Source organism: Phyllosticta citriasiana, assembly GCF_038021145.1.
Source record: "Phyllosticta citriasiana strain CBS 120426 chromosome Unknown IWZ02scaffold_8, whole genome shotgun sequence".
NCBI lineage: Eukaryota > Fungi > Ascomycota > Dothideomycetes > Botryosphaeriales > Phyllostictaceae > Phyllosticta > Phyllosticta citriasiana.
Window position 1 is genome coordinate 1,445,670 of NW_027117285.1, and position 19,315 is coordinate 1,464,984.

Below are 19,315 nucleotides of genomic sequence, written 5' to 3' on the forward strand. Positions count from 1 at the left end.
GCGCCTTCGAGAACAACGCCCCTTTGTCGTTTGTGTCGTACCGGGAGCTCTGTCTGTACGCCCACATCCTGCGCGTCGCCACAACCAAGCAGCCACCAAAGTCAAGCTGTCCAGCCCTACGCCAAAACCTCGCTTCTATTTGCTTGCTCTCCTGCGAGCGCCACAATCCCTTTCGCCTTTCGAATCACGACCTGACCCACGGCTCTCAACATTTGTACCGTGCGTCCATCACACCCACTTGTCCATTCTCGCCGTCTTCCCCCGAAAAGAAGCATTTGCGCTATCTTTCGGCGCCGCTGACGCAATGCAGCATAGCCGAATCGAGTCGAGGTCTCCGCGTGTCGAAGTCATTAATCTACTTACCGAACCCTAATTGACAGATGCCCACCCGCCAACCCCACGGCGGCAAATGCTTAGCCTACTGCCAATTATTCGACCGCAGCGGGACGTACATTGGTACGCATCCGGGGCCGGGTTGGCTCGCCAAATTGGAACGGTTGTTGCCCTGGGAATGCCGTCAAGCAAGGGAAAACTCGTCGCCTTGCATTCTACACAGTAGCGCCTTCTAGTTGCAGCTGCAATGCGGATGGGCTGTAAGGTACCCGCCCCTCCCTCCGAGTTTTGCGTCGACTTGGGGAAAATGTGACTGGTACGAAGGATGGTAGATGTAGGATCTGCCTCGTCAACATCCAATCATCGTAGCTGGTGACAAGAACGGCTCGAGGCTCTGAGACTGTCCCAGTCAATAGGAAAGAGCGACTCCAATTTCCAATATCTATATCACAGAAAGAATTCGAGAACTTGCTACAAGTTCAACCAAAATACTATTCACATACGTCGGATACCACAGTTTCCTCCATTCACATCATCTTACCACTTCTCCTGTGCCCGCTCGTCCTCCTAGTCACACTTGCATGCACTCACCATTCCATCACCATCCCTAACGTCACCTCCACCACCACTACCTCCCCCTCAGATCTTCCTCTGATCCTCCCTTGGAACAGACAGACCAGACGCAGCCACTCCCCTCCCACACCCCCCAGGGCCGCCCTCCGGAAGACGGAAACGCCAGCTCCCACCCTTCTTTCTCTGAGCAGCTCGTGCCAGGCATGCATGCACGCACGCACGCAGCCATCAGGCCGTCCGTCTATTGCGTTACGCCGCACGACATCCTCTCCATCTCGACGCAGGACAAGAAGAAGCAACGTCCGCAAAAAGGAAACCTAGGGTTCTAGAAACAGCCAACGTTCTCTCGAGGAGCTGGGATCGCTACCTGCGTCTGTGTGTAGGTCTGCCTGCCTCTTTGGCACCGACAGCCAGCCAGCCAGTGCTTTCCTTTCCTTGCTCTGCGCACGCACGCACTCACGCACACTGGCTATCGTGCTCCAGCCTCCAGCGGCTCGCCGCAGACGCGGTGGCTTCTGGCGCCGGTCGGCGACGTGCTGGAGTCACTTACTACCTGCTACCTACCTACCTACTGTACTTGAGGGAGTGCGGGAGGGATGGCTGCATGTTGCTTGCGTGCGTGCGTGCGCGCATGCGTCCTCCACACACACACACAAACACACGCACCTTCCCTCTCTCTCTCTCTCTCTCCAGCTTCTCCTCCCTCCTTCCCCTTCGCTTTCTTTCTCCTTTTCGTAGCTGGCTGGCTGGCTGGCTGGCTGGCTGGCTGGCTGGCTGGGCAGGTAGCTAGCTAGCATGTCAACGAGCTGGACTGGATGGGATGGATGGGACGGCATGGTCCCCCTTTCCACTGCTGTAGTTGGTCCCCCCTCCCCACTGCGAGCGCACTGTCGGAGCGCGGCGGCGTGGCAGGGTAAAGTCAAAGTGCTTTTGGAGGCAGGAGCCAAACTCCTCGTGTCTGCGAGCGAGCGAGGGCGCGTGCTTGCGTGATGAGCTGCTACTGTCCCTCCCGTCTTGCACGTGCGACATGAGTCAGAGTAGAAGCAGGAAAGAGATGGAGAAGTGGAGACGTGAAGAGGGAAAAGGATAGATAGGGATGGGCGCCTATCTTGATACGGGAGACAGTGTGTGGTGTAGGATTCGGGTTTGGTTTGGTTGAATGGGAATAAGGCGCTGTGGATTAGAATACGTTGAGGAAATGGGCCGCAAGTGTTGATGTCGTAGTATGGAAGTTGCAGTACAGTCCTAATGTCTGATCAGCGAACGCGGTGGAAGCGTGCTTGATGCGTACGTACTGTCTTTATACAAACTCTCACCTGCCTGTCTACCATCCAGTCTGTACAAGACAAAGGCAAGTAGTGGTGTATGCAGTTCAATTACAACGGTAGCATTCTAATATGGATTCAAGAAAGGCAAGAAGGCGATGGTGTTTTCGTCATGAAGTGATTCTGCACCGCGCACAAAGCACGCTCTCCCAACGTCAAGCAAATACATCTACCATCAGATGCCCTCAGACGTGTTCAGCAAAATTGCTTCACATCAATCCAATCTGCATCAACAGCTCGTAAACCACACATTCAGTCGACTCGCTTTGATCCCTCGACGATGCGCGCATCCCGCCAGGGGGCCCGCGAGCCCCCTCCGCCACAAGCACTTCAACTTACCTTCACGAGCCACCATCACAACCACCAGTCCTCACCCTCATTATCACAAACGACGATCAACATCTCCCCTTCGCAGGCTCGTCCAAGTGGCCGCGCGACATAACCACCTGTCTCTCCCCCTCTCACTGCCCCATCTCGTCCCGTCTCCCTGATCGACCAGCCAACGCAGCACAGCACCGCCATACCAGCTCGTTCCCAACAAACCCTATCACCGGCAGCCGGCAGACGGCAGACGGGGCGATGACGGCGCTGGGGAATTGAGCATGGACGCTCCTCGTTGAGGATGCCAGGCAGCCTGCCGCCACTGACTGAGGTGTCGCCGTCGTGACCTACCTGTCTGTCCGTACGTCAGCGATAGGAATGCACGGTAAGGGCAAGGTACCTGCCGCCTGTTGTCGACGTGTGGTGGTGGTCCAGGCGGAGCTGGAAGGAAGCAAGTGCCACCACATCCATGCATGGATGGATGGGCGTTACCGGTGCAGGCTGTTCAGGTACCAGATTACGTACATGTCAAGAAGCTTTGACGACGGGATGAGAGAAATGGAACAGGACCTGAGAGCCAGCCCAGGACGAGGCGCTTTGTGAAACGGCGTTGGGTCAAAGCGTTTCTGGGAGGAAGGAAGGAAGGAAGGAAAGAAGGAAAGAAGGAAGGAAGGAGGATAAGCGAAGGGCAGAGAGAGAGAGAGAGAGAGAGAGAGAGGATGAAGAGATGATGGAGCACGAGCTAATCTCCTCCAGCCCCTCCTCCTCCGCCTTTGTCTCGTCGTCTCATCTCATCTCGATCCGTATTTAAAGTAGCAGGCAGGCCGATGTGCGCGGCTACAGTCGTCCTCTGAGTAATGAGAGCAGAGTAGCTACACAGAATCACGAAGTAGGTATGGGCTTGGGAGCAAAACAAGTGAGTGAGCTGACTAGCTGGCTGGTTGTCACGACTCTTCTTCCTTCCATGCTGCACTGATGCTGGGTGCTCCACGGCTACTCAGCGGTTATCCCTGAGCAGCGAGTCAAGTGGCATCCACTACTGCAGGTACGAAAGGGTTTCCGGAGCTAAGTATAGCTCTGTGGTAGCATGAGGCACCCAGCAGCTGGCAAAAGGACCAGCAGCCAGCAGCAGTACTCCTAAATACGGTAGCCAGCGCCCACCCACATGCGATCAGCGCGTGCTTGTACCCAACAAGTGGATTCGCGAGTAGCGTGACGATGACGACAATGTGCCCTCGAAGAGAAAGAGCCGGACGGGAATCAAGGAACTGCCAGCCTGCAATTGACTAACCCCAGGACTGGCGGGACGCCGTATCCAGCGTACATTTGGTGCCGCCGAAGAAGCAGGGATGGAAGGAAGGAAGGGAAGAAGGAAAGAAACACGCCCACACGAAGGTCGCCCACGTACCGGCCCGTGGCGCATGGGCGGGCGGCGTGCCGAACGAGCAACGGGAATGAGAAAGGGAGAGACAAATATGCAGTGCTGGACATGGAAGATGCGGTCAAAACGCGCGCGTGCGCGCGTGCTGGGGGAGAGGGGGGGGGGGGGGGGGGGGCGGCGCGCGGACGGTTTGTGTGATGTGACAGATGATGCGAACGGCAATGACCGAAGAAGGGCACACACACCCACGCGAAATGGATGGATGGATGGATGGATAGGGGCCCGTGAGCGTGAGGGGCAGGAAATGAACAAGGCAGGAGAAAAAAATGAAAGAATAGGACGGGCGGCGGTGGCGGAACGGAAGAGTCAAGGCGTGGTGCGTGCGTGTGTGAGGCCGACGACGATATGGTGTGCGATGGGTGGCCTGTCTGCTTGGTTGCTGCTGACCTGCCAGAAGAAGAATGGCGAGAGTCGGGTTGGCTAGCTGACTGACTGGTGCAAGGAGGACCGCGCCGCAGGGACGAGGATATACGGACTTGTTGTGGCGGCGGCGGCGGCGGCGGTGGTGGTGTTGTGGTGAGCGAGTCGGGTTGACTAACTGGGTTGGACGAGTCAAGGCGACAACTGAACAAGATGTCGTGCGAAAGAAGAAAGCCATTGACGGCGGGAGATGTAATTGTTGGCGCTGCCGGACGGCGGCGGCGCGACGTACCTAGGCTGTGTGTTCAGCATCTCTTGTTTAAACTGCGAACAGCCAAAAAGTAAAGCTTGGACTGCCGTCAAGATTTGGGGACGCGACAGCGGCAGCGGCACAACGTCAGTCATTTATACCAGCGGAGGTTTTCAATGAACGTCATGGTAGCCAACACGAGCTGAGCCGGACAGCCGAGATGTTGTTGACAAAGGCGTTTTTCTTGTTGCTGTTCGCAGCTCGCTATTTTCAGTTGCTTGTAGTTGCAAGCTATCCAATCCGGTCAAACGGTGTATCGCGTGTTGTTGTAGTTTTGTATGTAAATACAGCTCGGCCTGCAAAGAACAAACATAATACCGTAGTATGTGCACTAGGGACTATAGGCCGAGAGAAGAAACAGTTCGAATCATACAGGGAGGAGTCCGCTCACCGCAAAAAACACCCAAACAGAAGAGACAAACAACGGGGCCAAAAGTAAAGCCCGAAACAAAACGGCGACAAATACAGAGACGCTCAAAATCAGAAGAGATCCGGAGCGGAGCGTCGGGAGAAATTCCCTGATCCAAACGAGGAGTTTGAGACTAGAAGGGAGGTAGAGGGTATGACGCTCCGGGCCGAAAATAAGAGTTGCAAATGGGGAAATCGGCCAAATCAATGACAAAGGTCAAGCTAGTTGTACACGGCCAGCAGAGAGGAGGGTGAGTCGAGGAGGACAGTTCGAAAGCGAGGAAGAAAATAAGTCTGCCGCCAAAAAGAGGTTGTTCGAAGAAAAATGGACAGTGATGGAAGGATCCGGGAGAATGTCACAAGCATCCGGAATTCCACCCGATCGAAGATGGTAAAGCCACCAAAACGGACAAGAGTTCCAGCTCAACGGATGTACTGAAGATGCCCGGAGACGAAATGGAAATTGTACGGGGTTCGTGCGAGTGATGCTCCTGTGTATGCTTGAAATGGACAAGGTTTGTACACGGTATTCGGTTTGAAACGGTATATATGTCCTGAAAACAATGCTTTTGGATGTATCGACGGAGGACAAGGTGTATCCCTCGTTTGCTCATGGCGAAAGGAATTCGTACAAGTGAAGGAAGATACGTCGTCCGGTGGAATGGGTCGGAAGACACCGAAAGGAACTTTGTCGTTTCGCTCGTATTTAGTGCACGACTCGAGTTGCAAGGGCGTGCTGACCCAAGCTCACCTAGTAATGCTGAGGAATCTGCACGCCACCAGCACCCTTGGATTCAGCGTGCTGAGGGTCGGAAATCCCGTCGCCCAAAACGTTGCCTATCGCGTACGGGTCGCCCTGTGACGCAGACGGGGCATTGTAGTTTGGTTCGGTGAATGTGGGCGAACTGTTGAAAGACGCAACGCTGTTTGGAGCGCTCATCATCGAGGAGTTCGGGTAAGAGCTCGGTGTTCCCAGCGGCGAAGTCTGGTAATTAGCAATTGTGGCCGACTGTGGGTTAGTGGGAGCAGTGCGGCTGGCATTATAGTGCGCGCTGTGTTGGCTCAATTCTATCCGTCGGGGCAGAGTGGAGCTCATCGAACGCATTCGCGAAGATTCAAACCCAGGCATCTGATTGTCTACCGCTAGGTCAGTCGGGCATCATCAGACGAGGCGCAAAGAAGACTTACATGAGTAGCCCAATCCGTAAGGCACGTTCCCTGAAGTCACACCAGGGAGACTGCCACCACCCACGGTTGTTTGAGGAATCTGACGATCCCCCATCCCAGGTCCGTCAGGGGCTGCTCCTGGCTGCGCAGTGGATTGGTTCAGACTTCCGTCGTTACTGTATGACATGCTGGTCCTAAGAGGCGAGCAAAGTGATTCAGCCCTGCTTCGACCCATGCGGTCGAGTTGCACTCGGGGCATTGGCGAATAAGACGAAAAGCTCGAAGCAGCCGGCCCTGTGCCTCCAATGAAAGGATTTGACCTCCTTGGATTCGTGCCGTCGATGCCCTGCCCTTGAGAAGAAAAGGGAAAGGCACTGGCATCGCCAGTAGTAGACACAGGAGATGATGTGTCTGTGGCAGACTGTGGCGGCGTAAAGGAGAAGCTCCCAAAGGGCGGATTCACACCGCCAGGCGGCATTTGAGTGCCATCAGGGAAGCGTCGAAAGGTGTCCACAGTCAGCGGCCGGACCATATTGCCTTCAGGAAAGCTTGGAGAATAGGTTGCAGGAGAGGCCATTGGAGTTCCTCCCACGCTGTGATGTCCAGCAGTACCAAAAGGGGAATGGAGCGCCTGCGTCATGTCGAAATCATCAGGGAGTGCTCTAGACCTCATCATTCGTTCGCGATCGTCGCTTGTAAGGCGCTTGAGTTTCGCTCGCCTAACCATGACGAAGTCAGCACAACAAAGACACTAATGCCGCGTCAAGGTGGGCAGGGCGAACCTGTTTTGAAACCAAACCTGCACTTGTCGCGGACTCAAGCCAGGAATCTCTCGAGCAAGACGTTCACGATGGGCGGCGTCAGGATGTGCTTGTCGAGCAAACTCGCTCATCAAAAAGCGCGTTTGATTGTGAGTAAGCCTGCAAGGGTCAGTTCAGCGTCCTAACTCAAGACTACTTAACCTTCACGGAGTCGTATCAGGCATACCTAAACCTCTTCATCTTCCGCTTCTGCGCTCTCAACTCAGCAGCCGTCATGGGCTTGTCTTGATCTCCCTCCTCAGCGCTGCCAGAGAGGTTCTGGTCATTCGGGTCGTCGTCTCTTTCGTGTTTGACACCGCTTCCAGGCGAAGCTGGCGTCAGCCTTGAAGATGGACTTGTGGGAGCAGAGGCGCCATAGCTGACGCTGAGGGATGCTGAATCCGATGGATCCGTGTTTCCAATACTCCCTCTATCCCGTTGGCCAACCGATAGAATGTGGTGATCTGATGGTCCTGTTTGCTGCTGAGAATGGCTCATTTGGTTCAAAGCGTACGGATAACTCTTGTGAGTATGTAACGGATGTCGATCTTTGATGTCAAACTGGGTAGTATTGACAGCGTTGTGTAAGAGGCCCATTCCAGCGGCTTCGGAGGGAGCACACACTCCTCCACTTGGCTTGACGGGTTGGCTATGCCATTCAGGGTCGGGGTGGGTCGCGGTGTACGCAGACATTCGCGGCGAGCTGGGTGGAGAGAGCGGTACGGAATGGCTTCCGTCAATCATTGGAAACCTCAATCTGGAAACCAGTCGTGTTGGTGTTTGTTGATGGTCGTGGTTCGGTGGATCTGACCAGAAGCCTGCAGGTCTGATAATCCAGAAGGATTAAGTGCCCCCCTCCAAACCGAGAAAGACACACAAGCTATCTGGAGGACAGACTCCGGGGTGGTCAAGATCGAATGACCAACCAACAAGGATAGCGAGCGGGAGCGGCCAGAGGCGTCCTTGGCAACCCTTGTAGGTCGCAGATATCGTGCAGTGTGCCCCGAGGCGCGCAAGCCTTTGCAGTATGCAGACGAAGCCCAGACTGCACAGCACAAAAGCAACAAAAGACAAATCCCAAAGTGGGGTGGTATCCTCGTGGACGGGGCGTGTCCGGGGGATGTTTGTGCGAGGTCAATGTCGTGTCGTAGAGTCGTCTTGTTCCACGCCTGTTACGTCTCCAACGGCGCTCTTTCCTCGGCAGGGTGGCCGTATGGTTTGCGGAATTAAAAGTCGGCGTTTTCTTGACGTGGAACACCGATGTTTCTTTGGGAGGGAAGGAAGAGACGAGGTTCCCTGTATGCAACAGGATCTGTTGTCAAGAGCGTCGAGGCAGAAGTGTCAAGTTGACAGGCCAGGTAGAGGATTAGGTTTGCAGTAGCTCCAAATCCAAGAAAACAATGAGGACCCACCGGTGCTAAGGGGACTAGATATCTTAATTGAGCGGCTCGAATCTCGGTGGGTCAGGGTTGTCCAGCGACGAAATGAAGCCTGAGGCAGCAGGAAGCGAAACATCAGCGGCGGCTAACTCTGCGGACTGACAACAGGCGGAAAGTGTGGCTACGTACAGAACGATCGGCGGCAGTGGCAGAACGGGTCGACCAAGTGGCTTGCCGGGTAAATCCAGTGACCAGCGTAGAAGCTGAACCAGCAGGAGGTTGTAGAACAGACAACGATCGGACGACTAGCCGTTGGAGGCACTGCCAGGGAAAAAACAAAACTCACAAAAGAAAAGCTGGACGAAAGGTAGGAGCGGGCGTTACACGGCGCAGGAACATTGAAGCAGTCGGCCTAGAGGGAGCATGTCCCGGTGGTGAAGGAAAAGGCGGCACGGCGGCGGCGACCATGCGGTTCCTCGGGACGGGCTCCTAGAGGAAGGGGTGACGCATAAGCAGAGCAGCCCGTGAACGACAGGCTCAAGGAATCGACAGATGCTTGGGAGGCCAAGCAGCGCAGAGAACGGGCCCAAGACAGGCACTCGGGCAGGGTGGTGGACGGGATGCGCCGAAGAGCACAGGTGATCCGTAGCGTGCAGCGCATCATTGGCCCAAGGAGGATACAAGAGCTCCATGGGACCCGCTGGCTTAAAGGAGGACTCGGCAACGCATGTTGCGGGGTCTTCCTCTGACGGAGGTCATGGTCATGGTCATGAACATGGTCATGGATGCCGCCCCGGCTGGCCACACCCACATCTGGGCGCACATGCACCCAGTTACGAATGATGTTACTGCTGCCGCTGCTGCTGTTGTTGCTGCTGCTGCTGTTGCGTGTCGACTAGGTGACTGATTCGCTCCCGGTGCTCGGGACCTATCCATCCAAAATGCGAAAAAAGCTGCAGCGCGAGAGATTGCGTCAGGAACAAGAAAGCCTGCATCAGCCCTGAAGCCTCCTGGAAGCCCATCCCTGCTCAATGGATTTCTCTGAGCTGGGAGAGGCTAGACCTGCCGTAATGTTGGCGGCTCACAGATCTTGTCGACAGATCGTAGCGGTTGGGGCACTCCCGGGCCGCCGCGGCGTGTTTTGAGAGTTTGCATGCGAGCCGGATCCAGCGCACAGGGAGAAGGACGAAAAACAGCACACGACGGCCCCCACGGCCCCCGTCTCCCACGAAACGAGCCGTCATCTCGCTCTCCAGCAGGAGGAGACGAGGGAACGCTGCGAAGGGTAGCCTTGGCGGGCACGAGTGCGATTCAAGGCGGATACCTGTCCAGCGCGCCCTGACGCAGCAGCGATCCACCTGCTCCGGACCATGATCGCTGCAGATGATGGCGGCAAGCCAGAGTGGCGACTGGGAGAGGGAAGGGAGCTGGCACTTGGCAGCTGATCCGCGGCCAGGGCCCGATGCTTGGGGGGGGGGGGGGGGAGGCAGCTAGCTTGGTAAGGTAGCGGTTGTTGTAGTGGGCGGCCGTGCGGCATGCCTGACGAGGTCCGGGGAGAAACAAACCAGGACGGATTTGGACGAGGCTGGTGGACGCGGTGGACAGGGAACGGCTATGTACGGTGCATGCCAGGCACAGGGCGGTTCCGACAGGACACTGACAGGCGTGACAGCACAGCCAAAAGAGTCGAGATGACCAGAGGATGCAAAAGAGACTCTTACGCTGGCTGTTTCGCCGGCCAAGCAGCGTGGGCCAAGAACATTGAAGGCGGACGACGTTCCGGGGTGACCTGAGCTCGACGGCTCGACGTTCCAAGAGACCGAAGCAGCGGGCCGACCGGCCATGACTTGATGCCGTGGCCTAATCCAACGACTTGGGCGCAGCGGGTGAGAAGAAAGGAAAGAAGAAAGGAAAAAAAAAAAAAAAAATAAAATAAAAAAAACCTCTTGGAGAGGTCTTGGGAAATAATCAAGGAGCCTCTTCTCCGCCTGCGGAAATTATTCCAGGGTCGCTACGCCGTGGTTTGATGTGCTCTGGGATGGGCCTCGGCTGGGCTGAGAGGTGTGCTGCGGGTGCGCGCGCCCTCTGCCTCTGTTGTTTCATGTCGGATGCGTGCAGCAGCGACTGGCGAGCTCGACTAATTAATTGCAGTGCCGGTGGACTCGTGGGCGCGGAGGCTTGCAGTACACCATGGCCTTGCTATCCGCCGGGACGAGGTCGAAGTTGTTGGGTACAGAGCATGGCAGCGCATGTGCAGCGCAGACTGCAGAAGCCACGGCCTTGGCCGTCCTTCGCCGCCCGCACTGGGCTGAGACAATCAATGCTCGCCGAATCCGACAGACCACCACCTCACTTAGGTCGACGAGATGATCCCCCATCTCTCCCATCAGATTGCTCCAGCCCTCATCCTCACGGATGTTGACTCGTGTCAGCCACAGCTCCGTGCCCTTATTCAAAGAAAACACTGCAAACACACACCTCACCCACCACGCTCGATCGCCCTCCAAACTCTATCGTTTCGGTTGCCTTTTTGTCTGCATGCCTGAGCCGATCGTAGGTACTTGGCCGTGTGCTCTACCCTGTCATCTGATTCTCTTGCTCGGGCCGTTGTTCCTCCTGTACATCCGCCTGCGATGCCTCTGCTGCCGGTGGACCTGTTGCTGCCGCTTCACCCTTGCCCTCCGCTGTCTCCGTAGCCCCAGCCCGCTCATCCTTTCCTCCGTCTTCGCCCGCCTCGGGCTGGAACAATGCTCCCAGCTGCTTGTAATCGTCGATCTTGTCGAACATGCTCAGCCTGTCCTTTGACGCCATCCGGAGCGCCCTCCAAGTCTTGCTTGCACGGGCCTCACGCAGCGCCCGTCCTGCGTCTTCGTCTGCTCCAGCCTCTTCCGCCTTGCGATCGTCTTCCTGAGCCGCGCTGTAGAGCTTCTCGGCCGTTGGTAACCTGTACCTGTCCCGCGTTAGTGTCGCGCCAAGACCTGCTTCGCATGACGCGTCCTTACCTGTCCGGGTCCTTCAAGCTGTCCACCCCGCTGCTTGAAACCGAATCGTTTAGGAACGACAGGTCAAGCGAGCCCATGGGTGTGGCTCGGAGCCGCTTGCTGGCGCATGCCTTCTGTGCTCCTGACTTTGCCCCAAGAAAATCTGGAGGCGAGATGGGCGGCTGAATGATAGGAGGGCAGTTCTCCATTTTCCATCGTACCCAATTTTTATCTCTGGACAAGACCGTGTCGACCATCCTATAGTAGAACTTGCCATCTGGAAGCTCCTGCAGATAGTTTGCAATGGCATTCTTTGCGTCGACTGCCCACTTTGCATCCTGCGTGCTCAACGTGTAGTTGAACTGCACAGCGCGATTTGCTGAACTAACTTGCGCCAGCCACTTTTGCGTCCTCTCTTTTGACTTTTCTGTCAATGAGAGCAGGAAGTCGACCAATATCAGCGCCTGCACGAGGATGTGTCTTTGGAAAGCGAGATCGCTTAGCTAGTGCGGATGTCAACGGAAAGCACATGTGCGAGACGGCAACACAACCTACCTCCAGTTCAAACAAATCCCGGCTGGTCAAGTATTTGGGATTGTAGTTGCTAACGAATTGGCCTTCTACATCATCGTTTTTTCTTTTGGAGCCGCGATGGCTTTCGTTGGATTTGGCCTGCATGACTTTGGGAACATCCTTGAACTTGGCAAGGGTTTGGCCGACTCCAGTCTTGAACTCGGCCAGGTATGTGTCTGTGAAGAGTCTTGGCGGGTTGGAGAAAGCTTGCTGCAACGTCCAGAACGTGGGGTACAGGGTCTCGGTGTCGAGCACCCTGGAGTCTTTTTCCTTCTCCTTCTCAGCGGCCTGTTCTTTGCTTTCTTGCGGAGCTGCAACTTCCTCGGCTTCTGCGTCTTGGGGTTCCGTGTCAACCTCCATGTCATCCGGCTTCCCTTCCTGGGATGGCATTCGTTCTTCAAAGACGGTGACATTTTCAACATGAAACTCTCCTCTTGAGTTTACCGAACTCTTGTCACCAAGCGGGAATGTCTGGAATAAGAAGATGAAGACACGACCACAAAAGACTGCATCCTCCGCTCTCGAGAGTCGCCTGAGCAATTCATTGCAAAACCGCAAGACCACTATGCGCTTGCTAGCTCCATTCATTTGAAGGAAATCGCCCTGAACAAAGGGTTTAGTGGACTTCATCTGGCGAGGAATGTCTTGAACTTACCGCAACAAGTCGTTCTCTCCTGGATTCGAGGTAGTCAAATACCTTTCGACATCCGTCAATATTTTGACTGTCCAACAGCTCTTCCGCGAGATAGAAAATGAGGAGGCCGTCACACTGGCCGCGCTCGATGCAAATCAGGACAATGTCGAGGAGATTCCAGACTTGGACGAATTCCGAATCATCAATGGTCGTAGTGGCCTACTCGGTATTAGCTTCAAATGGTCTTGCAAGCTCAATGACGTGCATACGACGAGGTGATGGAGTAAATTTCTAGCGGCCGTCTCTGCAACGGTGTTGTGCGAGCTTTGGTTCTGAATGCTGTTGCTCAGCAAAAGCGACTCTTCCTTGAGCAGATCCGCAGCTGAGATGGGCGGTTCAATCGTGTCACATGATTTTAGTTGACGTGCTTGTTGGAGGAGATGTTTGAAGCGAGCGGCCACGGCTTCGACCGACTCTACTACTGGAAACGTCATTGCCGGCAGCCAGAATTGAGCGAGCCTTAGGAGAGGCTTTCCGAGAGAGAAACTGAGCCTCAGGACTCTGACAGGACTCTGAGTGGAATAAGGTCGTCGTTAGATGGCGGGTCTCGTGACAATGCTTCGATGGTGGGGGTTGTCGTTTGGTGTTGAGGATGATGATGGCTAGTCAAGTTTGCGCCAGATGCGAATGTCGATGTAAAATGAGAGCGCACGACTGGTAGACGACCAAGCGTGAGGCGAGAGTCGATCCAAGTGCACTTCGGCTCTTTTCGTGGCGAGGTGTAGACCAGATGTTGTCGTTTTGAAAGCTTCCAGACGGCGAGGCGGAATCAAGCTTTGCGCTCGGGCCAACGGCCGTGGGCGCGCCAGGCTGGGTAAGCGAGACGCGGTGCGCGTCTCCCCAACTGCGCGTCTCACTTCACTTTCCCAACACTGCATTTACGCGCCGAACAAGCTCTTTCCGCTTGAAATTCATCACCAGAGCTATTCCACCGGGTTACAATCGTATCATATACTTGAGGCTCGGCAAGATTCCGCAAGAAATGTCTTCGCCTGCTGCACCACAGCCATCACGTCAACGCGATGACCTTGACGACCTCCTTGGCAACGATTCTGAGATGCAAGACGTGTTCGATGCTGTAGAGAACAGCTCCGCAAGAGACGAGAGGCCATCAGCAACCAACCAGCAGCGGAGTTCCAGACCTGGCATCGATATCAACATCGATGAGGAAATTACTATTGCAAAAAAACGGACCCCAATCCCTAAACTCGATCAAGAGCGGTTCGTCTTTCACCCCTGTCTCCGATGGGTTGCTTCGAATTAACCTTTATAATTGTAGGCTTCTCTCTCAGGCAGGAATACCGAAACTGCGTAGGATAAGCAAAGACAAGCTTCGGTTCAGGGGAAAAGGACACGAGGTACAGGTTCCATGTCTGCGATTAGGATGGCTTGTTAATGTGATGTCAGTTTTCAGATGTCGCACGACTCCTCAACATGTATCAACTCTGGTTAGACGATTTGTACCCCCGGGCTAAACTCGCCGATGGACTATCCATCATCGAGAAACTTGGACACAAGAAACGCATGCAGATAATGCGGAAAGCTTGGATCGACGAAAGCAAGCCGAAACCAACAGTCGAAGTCGAGGCGGAACCAGCCGAGCCAGCGCAAAATCCTGAAACAACAACGGCCAGTATGACGGAGAATGGCACTCGCGAGAACATGGAGGATCGGGCAGAGGGAACCCAGCGAGATGACAGGCACCCTGCACTCCAATCTGCTTCACCACAAAACGCAAGCAACACGCCTAAGCTGGGAGGTGAAGAGCCTGACAAGGATGACTTTGATGTCCTTATGGCTGAGAGGATGAGCGAAGAAGTCGGCGGAGAAAGTCAACCCCGCCCACGAAGCTCTGCCAAGCCTGACGAGCCTAACGAAGATGAGCTAGATGCCCTTTTCGCAGCGGAGGAGAGCGGAATGGCACCAATCAGGCCGCATGAACCCGCAGTCGAGAAGCGGGATATGCAGCCCGACCAGGATGATGACTTTGCCGATGAGATGGAGGCCATGAGAGGGTTAGAGGAGTGGTAGTGCCCGAGGCTGTTTCAATTCCCACGCAGATGTCGACACTAGGGTTTCGTTGTATCTAGGATAAGGGATATCCCATTCTTGTGTCTGTCAGGTCCCGTGTGGCGCGAAACGTGCGATGCAGCGGCTGAGTCCTGATGGTTCCTTGCGGAACAGCATGTCGGCAGTGGGACCAAAATGAACGGCATTTTTGCAATGCCAAACCCAAATCAGCCAAACAGCACACAGCTGGCGACCAGGTTGGGTTGCTCTTGGAGGCTTGGGCCAAAGTGCTACGTTGATTGGGCATTGGGGCTCGCTAGGTTCAGCCAACGAGCGCGCACCATTCGATAAGCGATAAGCCTGGGCTGCACATGAGTGTCGGCGGTCGGAGAGATGACGCCAGACTTTCGCGGACAACTGAACCTGAACTTGACAACAACGCCCAAGACTCCTGCTACCGGCTCGACATGAAGTCGCTGTCGCAGTCCTTTGAACGAGTCAGCCTTGCTGCCAGTTCACTGGATGACGCGGACATTGACGCGATTCTCGATGCGCGACGCCCCCGGAAGCGCTCACGAAGGTCCACAGACGAACTCAAGCAAGAGCTCGAAGACGAATTCTTGACACCGTCAACATCATTCAACACTCGCTGGCTGAATGACGTTCAACAGAGATGGGACGCGCCAACCAATTACGCAGACTTGTTCGAGCTTGCTCCGACCCAAACGCGTACCATAACTCGTTTCACCCGTGAAGGCCTTGAAGGACGCGTCACCGGATACCAAGAAATAACGGTGCCCGCAAGTAGTGCGACAGCAAAAAATTCGACTTCGCTACTTCGGAAGCCTGCCAACAGAGCCAACTTCGTTCGAGGTGCAGCGGGCTTTTTCCCGTTCGCGCCTGGAGGTCTGGACGGTGTTGAGGCTGTCGCTGCCGCGGAGGACGAATATTTGCAGGGACAACAATTGGACAGGGTGAACAAACAAGGTGGCCTTGACCGGGTCATCCAATTCGGCGTCGAAGGAGGCCTGCTCGAGGTTGCACCGGGCTTCAACCGCGGTCTAGACTTCACCAAAAAACCGATATCAGACGGTCAGAATGCCGATGAGGTGGAGAAGGCGCTCGGCGAAGAAGCATCTCCCGCCCCTGAACTCAACGCTACCACGACTCCTGGCAGTGACGAAAAGCCCTCTGATACTAGTGATGACAATGGCGATGCTTCAGAGGAGGAAGAGGATATTGACGCCCTTCTCCCCGTCGAATTCCCAGCACTAGCACCACGAGGATCCCTTTCAGCTGCTTCCAATAAGAGAAGCGGCAAGGAATGGGCCCACATGGTTGACGTCAATAGAGACATGCCGAACTTTAGAGAATTGGTGCCTGACATGGCTCGCGAGTGGCCTTTTGAACCAGACACTTTTCAAAAGGAAGCCATCTACCACTTGGAAAACGGAGACTCTGTTTTCGTCGCGGCTCACACCTCGGCCGGAAAGACTGTTGTGGCCGAGTACGCCATTGCTCTAGCAGCCAAGCACATGACCAAAGCCATTTACACGTCTCCCATCAAGGCTCTTAGCAACCAAAAGTTTAGAGATTTCAAGAACGAATTCGACGACGTAGGCATCCTGACGGGCGACGTGCAGATCCGTCCCGAAGCTAGCTGTCTAATCATGACGACGGAGATTCTCCGAAGCATGCTTTACCGCGGTGCTGATCTCATCCGCGACGTCGAGTTTGTGATTTTCGACGAAGTTCACTACGTGAATGACTTGGAGCGTGGTGTCGTCTGGGAGGAAGTGATTATTATGCTGCCGGAGCACGTCACTCTCATCCTGCTATCGGCGACGGTCCCCAACACGTATGAATTCGCTTCGTGGGTTGGACGCACCAAGAAGAAGAACATTTACGTCATTTCGACCCCAAAGCGGCCGGTACCTCTCGAGCACTATTTGTGGTCGAACAAGGCCATGCACAAGATTGTCGACTCGGAGAAACGCTTCATCGAAAAGGGCTGGAAAGACGCGAACGACATTCTTTCGGGTAAAGACAAGGTCAAGCAGGTGACGGTGTCTCAAGACTCCAACGCGTCCAGAGGCGGCAGTTCAAGAGGCGGACGTGGTCAGGATCAGCGCGGCGGCAGAGGTGGACAACACGGCGGTGCTCAGCGTGGAGGCCAACAAGGAGGCAGAGGTGGCCCACCTGCACAACGTGGACGAGGAAACATTGCTCGCACTGGTCGCGGTGGAGGTCGGACTACGGCCGCACAAGACAAGAACATCTGGGTTCATCTCGTCCAACACCTTCGCAAGGAGAACTTGCTCCCCGCCTGTGTCTTTGTATTCTCAAAGAAACGATGCGAAGAGAATGCCGATGCTCTGTCCAACCTCGATTTCTGCACAGCCTCTGAGAAGAGTGCCATCCACATGACGATTGAAAAGTCCATCGCGCGCCTCAAGCCCGAAGACAGAATTCTGCCTCAGATTCGACGTCTGCGAGAACTCCTTAGTCGCGGCATTGCTGTCCATCATGGAGGAATGCTACCAATTGTCAAGGAGGTGGTAGAAATTCTCTTTGCAAAGACTCTTGTCAAGGTTCTTTTCGCAACCGAGACCTTTGCCATGGGTCTGAATCTGCCAACAAGAACAGTCGTCTTTTCGGGATACCGCAAGCACGATGGGAGACAGTTCCGAGACCTCTTGCCAGGAGAGTACACTCAAATGGCCGGTCGGGCTGGCCGTAGAGGTCTTGATCCGGTAGGGTCAGTCATTATCGTGACGCCAGGAGCCGATGAAGCACCTCCTGCTGCACGACTGCGCCAAATGATCTTGGGAGAACCGACGAAGCTGCGTTCCCAATTCAGGCTGACGTACAACATGATCCTCAACTTGCTGAGGGTGGAAGCGCTTAAGATTGAAGAGATGATCAAACGGAGCTTCAGCGAAAACGCCACGCAAGCTCTGCTTCCTGAACATGAAAAGGCTGTCAAACTATCTGAAGCAGACTTGGAAAAGATCAAACGCGAGCCCTGCGAGATATGCGACGTGGACTTGGAAATCTGTCACCAAGCTTGCGTGGATTACCAGAGGCTCACGACGGAGATCTACTTGGCTCTGCTGGCTACTCCAGTTGGCAAACAGCTCTTCGACCCTCGCCGTTTGATTGTCTACAAGACCGAGGTAAGCACGCAAGAACATATCCAGTTGCCATGGAGAGCTGACCCATGTTAGGATGGCATACGTACTGCCGGCATGCTGCTCCGACATGGAATCAGCAAAGGGCACGAACCGACCGTGTCAGTTCTCGAGATTGGCACAAACGTCAAGCGGCAGCCGAGTGACTTGCTGCCATACCTCCCCGAATTTTCGCGCTTCTTTGCGCCACTGCCACAAAAGGCATCCGAGATCAAACTGAAGGCGACTACTGTTCCACTCAACGACGTGGAGAGCATCACAGTCGCCCATATCAAGGTCAATCTATCCGCCCCAAAAATTTCTTATAATCAACTTGTCAGTGTGGTAAAAAGAGGTAACGTTAACATGCTTTCCCCCCCCAGGTCGATTTGGCTGAAGTGCTCAAGAGCGAATCAGACGCTCTCACTTTGGCTCGCGAGGAATTCCAGCCGTTATGCGAATGTTGGTCCTTCGGGGACTGGGAGGAAATTAACCTCAACAAATTCGTCAAAGATTTGGCGTCTAGACAGGTCCTCGAGGACCGGAAGAAGAAGGCAGAAACGGCCCAGCAGCGAAAGTGTCTGGAGTGTCCCAAGTTTCTTCAACACGTGAGTTTTGACGGCAGCCTCATGGTGGCGTTCTTGTCGCTGACGGATTTTTGCAGTTTGCCATGCAGCACGATGAATGGCTCATCAAGGAAAACATTGCGCAGTTGCGTCAGCTGATGTCAGATCAGAATCTGCAGCTGCTGCCGGACTATGAGCAGCGCATTTCAGTGCTCAAGGACCTTGGGTTCATCGACGACAAGTCGCGGGTGGAGCTCAAGGGCAAGGTTGCGTGCGAGGTGAGCGGCGTTGAGTTTGCTGGTGGGTAAAGACTGACGACGAGTGTAGATTCACTCTGCGGACGAATTGGTCTTGACGGAGCTCATCCTGGAAAACGTGCTAGCAGACTTTGAGCCCGAGGAGATTGCGGCGCTGCTGTCGGCGTTTGTCTTCCAGGAAAAGACGGACGTGACGCCAACGCTAACGCCCCGGCTGGAAGAAGGGCAAGCCAAGATTGTCGAGATTTCGGAGAAGGTCAACCACATACAGACGCTCCACCAGGTGATTTTATCGGCGGAGGACTCAAACGACTTTGTCAGCCGGCCGCGGTTCGGCATGGTCGAGGTGGTTTACGAGTGGGCGCGGGGCATGTCATTCAACCGCATTACCGACTTGACAGATGTCGTGGAGGGGACGATAGTGCGCGTCATTACGCGGTTGGACGAGACGTGCCGCGAGGTGAAGAATGCGGCGCGCATCATTGGCGACCCGACGCTGTATACGAAGATGCAGACGTGCCAGGAGCTGATCAAGCGGGACATTTGCAATGCGGCGAGTCTATACTTGTAGCAAGGTAATAATAAACAAATGGCGAGCTCTGTGTTGTCGTTTGAGCTGTCCAATCACGTCGCGGCCAACGCAGGCC

The 19,315-nt window shown here is 54.9% G+C and overlaps 4 protein-coding genes across 4 annotated transcripts; 2 read left to right on the forward strand and 2 right to left on the reverse strand.

Annotated features, from left to right (window-relative positions):
- Nucleotides 1-5,462: 5,462 nt before the first annotated feature.
- Nucleotides 5,463-8,223, reverse strand: IWZ02DRAFT_300130 (uncharacterized protein). The gene is made up of 4 exons (XM_066763923.1): nucleotides 7,226-8,223; nucleotides 7,021-7,158; nucleotides 6,260-6,957; nucleotides 5,463-6,208 (listed from the first exon to the last, which is right to left on the reverse strand). The coding sequence occupies exons 1-4, from the start codon at nucleotides 7,780-7,782 to the stop codon at nucleotides 5,823-5,825; spliced, it is 1,779 nt and encodes a 592-aa protein (XP_066621898.1). The 5' UTR covers nucleotides 7,783-8,223; the 3' UTR covers nucleotides 5,463-5,822.
- Nucleotides 8,224-10,915: 2,692 nt separating this feature from the next.
- On the reverse strand, nucleotides 10,916-13,185 carry IWZ02DRAFT_300125 (nuclear matrix protein). Its single transcript, XM_066763922.1, has 5 exons — nucleotides 12,875-13,185; nucleotides 12,627-12,824; nucleotides 11,954-12,574; nucleotides 11,420-11,901; nucleotides 10,916-11,367 (listed from the first exon to the last, which is right to left on the reverse strand). Exons 1-5 carry the CDS (start codon nucleotides 13,097-13,099, stop codon nucleotides 10,992-10,994), a joined length of 1,902 nt encoding a protein of 633 aa, XP_066621899.1. The 5' UTR covers nucleotides 13,100-13,185; the 3' UTR covers nucleotides 10,916-10,991.
- Nucleotides 13,186-13,521: 336 nt separating this feature from the next.
- On the forward strand, nucleotides 13,522-14,979 carry IWZ02DRAFT_454855 (replication fork protection component Swi3-domain-containing protein). Its single transcript, XM_066767752.1, has 3 exons — nucleotides 13,522-13,886; nucleotides 13,945-14,023; nucleotides 14,073-14,979. Exons 1-3 carry the CDS (start codon nucleotides 13,648-13,650, stop codon nucleotides 14,694-14,696), a joined length of 942 nt encoding a protein of 313 aa, XP_066621900.1. The 5' UTR covers nucleotides 13,522-13,647; the 3' UTR covers nucleotides 14,697-14,979.
- A 110-nt stretch (nucleotides 14,980-15,089) lies between these two features.
- On the forward strand, nucleotides 15,090-19,295 carry IWZ02DRAFT_454863 (NUC185 domain-containing protein). The gene is made up of 5 exons (XM_066767753.1): nucleotides 15,090-17,851; nucleotides 17,903-18,142; nucleotides 18,229-18,453; nucleotides 18,510-18,689; nucleotides 18,739-19,295. Exons 1-5 carry the CDS (start codon nucleotides 15,143-15,145, stop codon nucleotides 19,237-19,239), a joined length of 3,855 nt encoding a protein of 1,284 aa, XP_066621901.1. The 5' UTR covers nucleotides 15,090-15,142; the 3' UTR covers nucleotides 19,240-19,295.
- Nucleotides 19,296-19,315: the final 20 nt, after the last annotated feature.